At 33.5% G+C, this 12,410-nt stretch overlaps 1 protein-coding gene across 1 annotated transcript; it reads right to left on the bottom strand.

Moving 5' to 3' along the window:
• Nucleotides 1–17: 17 nt before the first annotated feature.
• LOC113225623 (persulfide dioxygenase ETHE1, mitochondrial-like) lies at nucleotides 18–11,503 on the bottom strand. The gene is made up of 3 exons (XM_026457982.1): nucleotides 11,489–11,503; nucleotides 7,969–8,099; nucleotides 18–361 (listed from the first exon to the last, which is right to left on the bottom strand). Exons 2-3 carry the CDS (start codon nucleotides 8,092–8,094, stop codon nucleotides 212–214), a joined length of 276 nt encoding a protein of 91 aa, XP_026313767.1. The 5' UTR covers nucleotides 8,095–8,099; nucleotides 11,489–11,503; the 3' UTR covers nucleotides 18–211.
• Between the last annotated feature and the right edge of the window lie 907 nt (nucleotides 11,504–12,410).

Genomic DNA, 12,410 nt, shown 5'->3' with positions numbered 1-12,410 from the left:
TGGGTATTATAAGGTGGCTGATTTGCTGGGTATTATAAGGTGGCTGATTTGGTAGCTATTATTCTTTATCGCACCAGATAAAGGAGTAAATTTATGATATGGCTGATTTATTCGTTATTATATGGTAACCAATTTCTTGGTCAATCAAATATGTGAACTGCGTTTTACTGAATCAAAGATTTCTGTTCAATTGACATATATTTTGATTATACTAACTGGCATAAACAAGACGGAAACCCAGTTGTTTGATCAAAGTAGCATCTCTCTCAGCGTGTTCCAGCACTGGGTCTATAAGGACAGCCTCGTTTGTCCGCGTGTCCGCCAGTAGATAAGTGTACGTGCTGCTTACTGTATCGAACAGCTGTAACGGATAAAAAAACTTTCGTTAAGCAGATATTACAACACAGAAATTTGAATGTATGGGAACTAGCATCAACGTTCAAACGTCATCTGTTCTGCGCGGCGAGGCCACTAGAGGTGGGCATTTAAACGAAAAACACTTAAAAAAGTCTGCTTTTTAAAATAAGCGCATAAGCACGCTTTTCATTTTAAGCGTAAGCGTTGCTTTTAAACATAAAGTCTATGCGCTTAAGCGTTTTTCTAAACGACTTTTTAAGCGTCAAACTAAAAAGCGTTTAGGTAAAAAGCGCTTTTACAAAGCACGCTTTTTAAACGTACATTTTAACGTTAAAAAAATAAGCATTTTTCCATTTCAACGGTTAACAACTACAAAAGTTAAACAACTTATGTTTTTGAACGCTTTTAAACGCCAATGAACAAAATGTTAATACAATAATGTTATGTCATAATAAAAATTAACTCGTTTTTTACAAAAAAACACAAAAGTCTATGCGCTGAAACGTTTTCTAAACGATTTTGTTAGCTTCAAACTAAAAAGCGTTTAAGCGAAAATGCGTTTAAAAAAGCATAACGTTTAAACGTTTAAAAAAATAAGCAGTTTTTCCTCATCTTTAGAGGCCACGCACCGCGTATTTTTATGTTAGCGAGACAGCAATTCATCTGTCCCGCTCTCGCATTTAATATGGAGCCTCTGATTGGGTTTTATTAATGTAGGCTCTCCATTGGCTTAACTTTGTATTTAGGTTTAGTATAAATATAGCGCCTTTTTGACAAATAAATTATACTTCTGCCAACTTTCGACCTCGGAGTTTCATTCATCAACCAAGCGATCCCCCATAAATTAAAATGCATCGTAGGGGCTTACTTGCTTATTTGAAGATTATTGTAACATTTTAAAGTTCATGGAATTTTTACGAATATGGATACAAAGTCGATTAGTATGAGCTTTCAAAGTTAATGATAAGAAATAATCACAAAGAAGCTCGCCCTGTAATATTACTTCATATTTAAACACTGTTGATATTTATGTATGAAAACATAACGTAACAATGAAATTATATAACATTAATAACTACACCATAAAAATATCTGTGCTATCGGAGCACAAGTGGTGTAACCCACATTACATTTTTTTCTACAATATTACTTTAAAACATAGTTCCCCAAAGTGGTCCAGTGCGCCCTGAAGAGTCCTAGGTGGGGCGGTAGGGGCAACGGAAGCATTTGAAAAAAAAAAGACTACACTACATACATATAGGATTTTTTTCCTTGAGATTTTTTGTGTTAAGTTATCGAGTTTTCAATTATTTTTGTGGGCGTAGGCTTGAATTTTTTTTTATTTTGCCTAAGTGGGCGGTGACACAAAAAGTTTGGAAATCTATGCTTTAAAAATAAATATAATTATTTTATCTATGGATGCTATTTTCATGTATAAAAAATATTAATTAAATATTTTTTATGGTTACCTATCAGTAGTCCGAAATGACATTTTCCAGAATTAACGTTTGCTCGAATTTTCATAACCTCGAAAGTAATTTTGAGAGAAAATGTTTTTTCTTTTAAACCTAACCTAACCTAATAAACATCCAACATATCCTGAAAGAACAACGGTTTCGTTATAATTCGGTTTTCGGTGTAATGAAAATTCGAACAAACGTTATTTCGAAAAAAAAATTATTCGAGTTTGTGATAGGTTACCATTTATTATACATGAAAATAGCATCTAAAAATAAAATGATCATGTACTTTACTATCATTTCAAATCTCCTTCTTATCGCATCGATGGCTAACACTGTAATACTTGCCACTGTTTAATATTTCACGATAATATACTTGCATACTTAAATAATAAAAGTTTCCACCGGAATTAGGTAGAGAAAACTAACATGAAAATTACCCAACTGCGTTAATACGTGTATGGTTATCGTATCGATGGCAAACATTGTAATGCTTGCCAACGTGGTGAAAGGAGTTGCCAATTGGTGGAAAGTACTCGCCGATTGTAGCCCAGGGTGATCCAGACATACACAAAAGGAATGGTACCTCGTGCGAGCAAGCTCAACAATCGACAATCTGTCGTCACGACATAGTGGGAACGCGCCCTTACATTGACCATAAAGTTCATTATGCCATATACAATATCGTTACAAATATTCGCTTCCATTCCGTTCCGTCGCAATATAAATTGAGCCTATTGCGCTGATAACCTCAATTATAGGTCCGAAATAATTAGAACTTTTTTATAAAATACCAGCCTCAAATATTAGTGGAATTACATCTATTTGCCAAGTTTTATTGAAATCGTTTACCGGAAAGTGTGCGAAACCGGTTTCATCCCCTACTTTGCACCCTTTGAGTTGAAACATTTTCTTCAAAATTAAATGGAGCCTATATTGAGGTACCCTCTTTCCAATAAAAAAAAGAATATAAAAATCGTTTCACACATTTTAGTTGTCGCGTAATATACATACAAAAAAACCAGTCATATTATGAACCTTCTCCTTTTATGAAGTCGATTAAAAATAGTTTCATTTCCGATATATCGACCCCTCCTACGTTAAATATCGTATGTCGAAATTGCCAAGTTTACAGGGAAGCGTTTTAAAGTTCTCAATTCACTGCAATGAGCATAACACGTAACTTTAGCATTTCTCAGTTTTATTCGGCAAAGCTCGTTACTCACATAGAGTATTGTAAAATCCTAGATGTCGGTTAGATGATCACTCTATGTCAGTAATAAGGTTTTGCCAAATAAAACGGAGAACTTTGAAACGCTGCCCTGTAAACTTGGCAATTTCGACATACGATACTTTACGTAGGAGGGCTCGATATGGCAATCGCGAAAACCTAAGATATATTTATCGTAGTCAGGGGTCACGCTAACTTGGTGGAAGTAACAGCTGATCGTCTGGTCACCGCTTGAATAAGGCGAATGGAAAGCTCCACAACGAGAAGTTTCACCTGTCACCCCCAAGGTTTCCACCAGAGATCCAAATGTGCATGAAATTGGCATTGGTATAGAATGCTTTTACCATTAAGTCCGCCTTCTGTACCATTATACCTTGTGGTCAATAAAGTTAAAGAAATAAATAAATTGGCATATTTCGATATACATGAACACTACACCAACTTTATTTTTTGGTCATCTCTGTTTTTATTTTGTTTTTTGTGTCTTTTTTTAATTCGTTTTTTTTTCTTTTTTTTTTCACAAAATTCGGGGAGCATAATATTTGTAAATAAAATAAGGCTGTTTACATTAAAAACAGAAAATTACCAAAAAATTAAGTTGGCGTAGTGTACATAGAGGTATCGATTTCAGCTGCAGCCTTTTTGAATCTCATGAAATACCTACGAAAATATTTTTTTAACAGATATTTGTTATAAAGATAACATACCGTTAAGCTGTTTCGAATTAATAAAAAAATTACCTTGTATTATTATTTAATCATTTAAGTATGATAGTTAACACTCTTATGCGTTTATATTTAATGCCGGTGCAAACCATTATCTTCTCAGATAACACAACAGCTATTTCTATCTATAATATGTATTTTATTACACAGTGTAAGATATTATAGTCTTATCGTGTGCACATGGATAAAGACTGTTGCTTTTTCCTACTACAAGTGCGCCATTAACAAAAGTTTGTAACATCGAGTTCTAAGTTTTCGAGATTGTTAAACAAAATTAAAATTATTTAACCGACTTCAATTCGACTGTACTTTTTGTGTGTCGGGCCTCATTTGTTATTTAATTACGCTCACGGTCGCCATATTAGTTTACGTTAAAAAATTAGTTTTTAATTTTACTCTTTTAAATTAGTTTTTTAACAAATTTTTTAACGTATGACGGCTGATGTATGGTGGTGGCGAAAGTTTTGGTATAAATATTCTTGACTTACGTAGAATAATTTCGATAATTCCTTATAAAATCGAATCTGTGAACATTTTACACATCTCAATAACTGCTGTTGTCAGATATGTTCAACCGACTTCAAAAAGGAGGAGGTTCTCAATTCGACAGTTTTTTTATGTATGTTACACAATTACTCCGGCTACTATAATTTTTGAACCAATTTGGATGATTCTTTTTTGTTGAAAAGAGGGTACCTGAGTATTCATCCCATTTAAATTTAAAGAAAATATTCCACCTATAAGGGTGGCAAACTAAGGGTCGTATTCTAGAACTCTACTCAATGCTCAATTCATGATTTGAGTATGGTTTAAAGCACTCGAAATCGTACTCAAGTCCCTGCCATTAGGGTCGTATTTCCAGTGCTTGTGTTGCCAGTGCAATCCTGACTTGAGCATTGAATAGAGTTCTAGAATACGACCCTAGGAGATGAATCTGGTTTCGTGCACTTTTCGGTAACCGATTTCAATAAAACTTGGCAAATTGATGTAATTCCACGAACGTTTGAGGTCAGTTTTTTTTATAAAAAAGTGATAATTATTTCGGAACTAAATTTCTCCTATTTTTCGCTATTACAATTTTACAGTGAAGAATAGGATGGTTTGCATTAATATTAGACATACATAATACAATAGTTTTTAATATACTTAAACTTAACTTTTGACAACCTGTAATTTTAATTTATATATTATATAATTTATTGTGAATTATTTTTGACACTATTCCGAAAGTATTTATTTGTTTACTTGCATCTTTTTTCGACGGCCTCGTAATATTTTACAGAAGTGGGTAGGAACGTCACAAGGAAGCAAAACGGTTTGCCGGCTTCTTTTACGAGCTCCCATCAATGAATTGTAGGTAAGGATTTAAGGTTCAGAAGAAGTGTATTCGGGCGATTTGCGGTGCGTGGTTCGACGACGGCTGCAAAACCGTTGTTTAAAACGCTAATTACATATTGCCTTTGCCATGAATGTACATTAGATATATCTGCGTATTTGTCAACTCTCATCTTCCATCCAATATTTTAAAACACGTGGTGAAGTCATTCAAAGGCAAACTAGAGGAAAAATTATGAACCTTTTCTTCATACCAACCTCGTTCCCATAAAGTAATTTAAGAATAACTGCTTCGACATTATGTACCTTTAATTTAAATAAATTACCAAACGAAATTAAATTATTACAAGGACATACTTCTAAATTACAATTGACCAAATTTCTTCTATAGTAATAAAGAATGCTTAGAATTTACAAATTCTGCTGTACATTAATTTGAAACTATAGAGACCAACCATTAAATTCCATTACTAATTGCACATCTGCTTGCAGGTTGAATTCAATGTACATAATTTTATTTAAGACCTGTATAATTACTGTACGAGTATTCTGGCAAATAAATGCATTATATTATGTTTACGGAAAATAGTACCATTTCCAAGCTTGTAAAAAAAAATAAAAAAATAAAAACACTTTATTCTTCAACACTTAATAAAAAAACTTGAAATACATGGCTGTGTTGAAGAAAAGGTAACAGCCTCAGCAATTTGCTGGTTCTCAGGCTTCGCCTTGTATATAATTGAGAACTACAAGTGAAGTATATTCGTCGCTGTAGACACTGCAGTATGCTGTTTCTAGTCAAATATGTAATTATTATATATATATATATGACCATCTCCTTTCCGCGAAGTTAAAGCCAATCTTTGAGCACACAAAAGTATTATTTATCATGGCATGAGTTTTTTTTGAAACGAGCTCCTTTTGCAAAAAATAAGTTATAATATTTTTTATGGAATGAAGAGTGGCAAGTATTGTACCATTTTGAAATCTTGATTATATGGGCCATCTTTTAAAATAACTTGCCCAGGGTAGTGTAGTACATTTTTTAAAAAATATGAAGTGTCTAAGCTAGCTGACATATTTTTTTAAGCTACGACTCAATGAAACTTATTTTTTTCTACTAAACTCATAACGTTTAATGTTTGATTTGTGACTGCAATAAATAGCATGGTTATTTATGATGACGTTAAAAAAAATCACTCCAAAATTTGAAAATTTGTGATGACAGTACCTAAACATGTGGCCTAGGGTATCGATTTTCAACATTTTCAAAAAAATGCCTATTATCACTTAACTAAGTGACATGGATTTTTTTTTTATTTTTACCAGAACTGATATAACCTGGCCTCTCGCCCAGTGACCGCTTGACGTTGAGTTTTGGGACACCCTATATATATTATTATATGTATGTATATATAGAATTTATTTTATAAAATAAAATTTAAAAATAATCTATAAAATAAATTAATTCCACTTAAAATCTTTATACCAAACTACAAACACGCGCACCGACCATGCAGCAAAAAAGTGTAAAAAGCGTTTTGGTACATACATAGAATAGCACAGGCAGAGAATGAAATTTAATTGAATATTATTAATTATATTAACCTAGCAGAACCTACTTTACCTTCAACCAACAGCACGAAATCTTCTGTTGTTTCTGCAGCCATTCTTCATACAAATATTTGAATGAGTATGGTGATTTGCATGTTTTAATTATTTATAATAATAATTATACGTTCCCCGTGGCCGTCTCCTTTCTATATTTTGCTTCCACGCTGGCTCTAGACATCTCTTTCGCCGCTCTACTTTCATTGATCCATGTGCTCAAACTATCTCAACATACCTTTCCCCATTCATCTACTCGTCTAGCCTCCATGTATGACCAGACGACTGACTACAGATTGGTGAAATTACAGGCACATGAGACTTGTGTCTCATGTCTCACGGTAACGGGCGCAATAGGAGTGCCCCTCAGCTCTTTGCGATTTAAAGCTCTGAGTGGCACTGCAACTTTTATGGACAGGCTTGTAGTTTACCGCCACTTAAAATTACAAATAAAAAGACTAGCCACAAAGATAGTCAAGCAGAGATTTAAAATTAGACCGACTTTCTTTTAGACCATTTTAGACAAAAGACGACGGGGTTAGTTCTAAACCTCAGACCAGAGAAACGACTTCCCTTAGACGTCCTACATTTTCCATTGTACAGGTGTACGGTCCGTCTACACATTACGTTGATTCTAATCCGTCGCGAAGGACCACTAGGTCCTTCGAACCGGATTTGTACCAGCGTCCTCTTCCAAACCACATAATTCTTGAATCACTCTACTCTTAACTGTATCATATAACTGCATATTAAATATTTTCTGAGGAATATCATTTCTGAATCAAAACTGCATTGTCCGCCGCTATTCGTGCCTTTTAAAACTAATCGCACATAAATTACCACTTTCACTGCTTTCCCTTTTTTTACTCTTCTTTCAATGTGTTACCGACCCTTATAACATACAGTCCAGATACATAAACTCTTTTACTTTTTCAACTTTACTTCCATCAATCCCAATCGTGTTCTATCAAACTATTGTTTGAATTTTAATTCAATAAACTTAGTTTTAAAACACAAGCGGTTCTATAGGTAATTAGTGTACATATAAAAATAATAATTTACATAAAATAACATGCTTATAACTCTATTGCAAATTTTAATATAAAATCTAAACAATAGATAATTATAAATGAATTATTTGTACTACAATGACTGATTTTATGAGTTCATCTCTCTATAATCACTATGAGACAGTAAAAACATCATGCAGGATGTTAAATAACCATAAATATATTAATCTACAATAACATACCTGCCTAAAAAAGAAGTTAGAATCAATCCTGTTCATGGCTGTAGACAGCAACCGTACATGTGTCCCAGTTGTGTTCACTGCGCACGCTGTGCCTACACTGATGCCTATTGCCAGTTTTTGCAGCATTCTGCCTGTTATAAAGGGTTATTAGTGTCAGAAAATTACACAATAATTGCCTCATTTATGGATGATGCGGCGTGTTGAAAAGGTTTTTAGTTGTTTGTATAGGTATGACGCAATTGTTACGTAGAATAAATAAAAAAAATCTTTATACCTGCCTACTACATTGAGAAACGTGTAAAAGTAAAATCCGTGTCTAAGCGAGATATGCTATTTAAATAATTTCCAAGCACGGATATGTGTTTTTTTCCCATCTATCTAGATGATTGACAAATCAAAAACAGGCTTCGAAACGAGAATCGTTCCTTTTATGTCGAGTCATTACTGTATCACGTTTGTATTTCCCTAATCCCTCTTCATAGAGTCTATAATAAAACACGAATTATTTGATTTTCGAAAATGTCTGTCGTCTCATGCGTCAGTCTCCTCATTATATTAGTCGCCTCGCTGTATCTGATTCCTCATTGTATCTGTCGCCTAACTGTGTCTATCGCCTTAACGAATCCGTGTCATTCTGTATTTGTCGTCTCATGCGTCTGTCGCCTCACTATATCTGCCGCTTCACTGTATCAGTCGTCTCACTACATCTGTTGCTGCACTGCATCTGTCGCCTCACTGTATGTGTTGCCTAACTGTACTTATCTGTATCCGTGTCAATCTCGTCTCATATGTCTGTCGCCTCGGTGTGTCTGTTGCCTCTCTGTATCTGTCGCCTCACTGCATCTGTCGCCTCACTGTATCTGTCGCCTAACTGTACTTATCGCCTCAATGTATCTATGTCAATCTCGTCTCATATGTCTGTCGCCTCAGTGTGCCTGTAACCTCCCTGTGTCGCGTTCCTGTATCATAAGTCAATTCGCGGGAGATACGGTGAGACACTGCTCTATTATCATTGCTGAATAGTCAACTTTTAGTGCATAGTATAGTATTGTCGCGCTTTTTGAGTTTTTTTTAATTTGTGATGCAGTGGCTAGAGAATCAGTGAAAAAATGCTTTCTATTTATGTACCTACAACATGACAAAAATACAAAAAAAAAACACAAGCAAACATACAAATGGGAACAAAAATGTCAGTACCTACTTGTGTCAAAAGAACTGTACAACAGAAGTAGTGGATGTACAGGCGACATCTCACACACTTAAAATATTGTTACTTTAAATATTCACAATTACGTACATTCAAATAAATAAATAAATACTCACAGAGAGGATATAACCACTTCGTTACTCACTGCGCAAATGTACGATTCAGAATGACTTACAAGACTTGGAATTATTTATCCAATAATTGCGCGTTGTGTTTTCATTTATTTTGAAAATAAAGTATTGTTCTCATATAATAGTTATTGAATTTGTTTTATTTATTATTGACACGAGAACATTTTATGTTCTCAGAGCAGATTTATTGATAGCTTCACTAAACCGAGAGCAAACATAAAGTGACTTGTTAACCCATTCTAATATCAACAATGATACTTAACATAAAAGAGAAAGTATTACAAAGAAATTTAATATCAAATAGGCAGTTGAGCGTCTACGCGGGCGTTCGAGCCTCTACGCGGACGTTCGAGCAACTATAAAGTCGATCGAGCGTCCACGCGGACGTTCCAGCGTCCACGCGGACGTTTTAGCGTCTACGCGGACGTTCGAGCGTTTATGCGGACGTTCCGTGTGCAAGATTCCGCATCGATATGTGTGGTGACTTTTATTATCAAAATACAACAAATCACAATCAAATTACAATTTCTTCCAAAAATAAATACCTTCACACTATACAATTCATTTATCCAATAAAAGAAATCTCAGTTAGATATTATGTTACTTCCAAACTATTCATTCATTTTCAATGTTAGGTTGATGATCATAGTCCTTTTCATTTACTATTTAAAGTTTTAGCACATTGTTAACTTATTTTCAGACTTTACTTTACTTTATCATTCACCAGTGGTATTGATTACAAATGCAATCTATAAAACGTTTTATCATTCAAACTTCAATGATATCATCAGACTCCATGCCATGGGTTATAATCTAAGTGCAGTCCAATAACGGACAATAATTGCCACTTTAATGAACTTGTGCAAAAGTTGTCAGTATTATATATTCAACTGCACTAACTAAAAAACTCACTGGTGCTTTTGGTATTTTTGGTGATGATGCATTATTCATATTTACATCCTACAATGATGGGTAGAGAACATTGAGATAGTAGCAGACCTTAAGTCAATGATATTAGCGCAAGATTGCGGTGGATGAAGACTGTCTCAAACAGTGAAGGAGGTCTCGGTGGAAGGAGGCCTATCTCAAACAGTGAGTGAAGTTAGTCTGTAGATGAGAATGACAATGGTTTTAAATGCTCGTAATTCATACAACTGGTCCGAAGACTCATCTACAGCATGACCTTAAAGATAAATTTTGAAATGGATAACTAGCAAAAATAGCCAAGGGCAAAAGCATTCAAGAATATTAAGAGTTCACAAGATTTGTATTGTTTCTACCTCCTCTAAGTTGGGCCTATTCTGCCCCGGAAAGGGTTTTGTATGACATGTAATAAAGTTTCTTTAAAGGTATAAAATAAGTTGTTAACATGCAAGTGAACAATTATAATAACAAGTAAGTACTCAAATAATATATTTAAACGGAAATTACATAAACAGGTAAAACACACAACGGTCTGGCGGCTTGCTGAGAATGACTGACAAAGTTTTTAATTATTCCATGCTGTCAGTGAACCACTGCTCCAGCCAGTGTACAGACCTTTATCTCACTTGGTGGAAAGTGGCAATGAGGTCGGCAATAGAGGTCAATGATAGAACATACAAACCTGTAATTATATAGGTATCTATTCACTCTCACCTTGAAAAAGGTAGTTACAGACTTCAGAGAACAAGTCTGACATTTATTTACTTTACAAACTACTTATGCAAAATGTAGTTACTACTACATTTTCAACATCACTACAACAGTTTGATCTAGTGAACACTCACCTTTATAATGAAATTGTATTGTGTGAACACAAATGTTTTATTATGTGATTTTAACTTAAATGAAATTTTCAACATCACTACAACAGTTTGATCTAGTGAACACTCACCTTTATAATGAAATTGTATTGTGTGAACACAAATGTTTTATTATGTGATTTTAACTTAAATGAAATTTAATATTTGCCTTATTCATTGATTTTTGAGATACATGTTATATATAATAAAACAAATGTTTGCCACCAAAATATTATTTCGTATCCTTTCTGATGCCATCTAGTCTGACTTAGAGTTGGAAGGAGAGATTTTAATATTAAACCAAGATAAAAATGTTGTTTTGAAAAATTACAGATAATTAATTTAATAGTTATTAATTTAATTTATAGGCTATGGTCCGGAATGTAAAAAATCCTTACAGAATAATAAATAGAGGTGGCCGTTTAAACGAAAAGCACTAAAAAAGTCTGCTTTTTAAAATAAGCGCATAAGCACTCTTTTCATTTTAAGCATAAGCATTGTTTTTAAACATAAAGTATATGCTCTAAAACGTTTTTCTAAACGACTTTTTAAGCGTCAAACTAAAAAGAGCTTTTACAAGCACGCTTTTTAAACATATGTTTCAATGTTAAAAAAATAAGCAGTTTTTTTCCATTTCAACGGTTAACAACTATAAAAATTAAATAACTTATGTTTTTGAACACTTTTAAACGCCAATGAATAAAATGTTATTATAATAATGTTATATAATAAAAATATAACTCTTTTTTTACAAAAGAAACTTACTTATCTTAATACCTTTAGTGGTCTACTCTTGCGTTTCGCTACCAACACAACGTTGCAAGCTTTTTTAACATAAAGGTCTATGCGCTTAAACGTTTTCTAAAAGATTTTGTTAGCTTCAAACTAAAAAGCGTTAAAAAAGCACGCTTTTTTAAAAACGCATAAGGTTTAAATGTTTAAAAAAATAAGCAGTTTTTCCCACCTTTAATAATATATAAAAGGAGCCGTTGTATTTACCTGATATGAAAACTGCTTTCATTTATACATAAAAAATTTCACTTTTGACGCGAACAGTTTCGGTAACGTAGCATTGATTACTAAGTTGATAATAAAGCTAAAGTTGACTTCAAAAGTTAAATCAAAAATGGTTTATCACTGTTTATCACATTATCTCATCAGCTCGTCTCACTCGAAATATGACTTTGACATTTGATGTTATTAGTGTTGTGTTGCTTAGTTTAGCATAACTAAATATACGCTCGATGAAAAACATGTCGATTATGTAATAAATTGACTTTCAACAAGGGCAATCGCTGTGTTAATAGTCTAATAACATTT

The sequence above is a fragment of the Hyposmocoma kahamanoa genome, unplaced genomic scaffold, assembly GCF_003589595.1.
Source record: "Hyposmocoma kahamanoa isolate Upper Pololo Valley unplaced genomic scaffold, ASM358959v1 168, whole genome shotgun sequence".
Taxonomy (NCBI): domain Eukaryota; kingdom Metazoa; phylum Arthropoda; class Insecta; order Lepidoptera; family Cosmopterigidae; genus Hyposmocoma; species Hyposmocoma kahamanoa.
The sequence above is the reverse complement of the archived record's forward strand: the minus strand, read 5'-3'. Positions and strand labels throughout refer to the sequence as shown.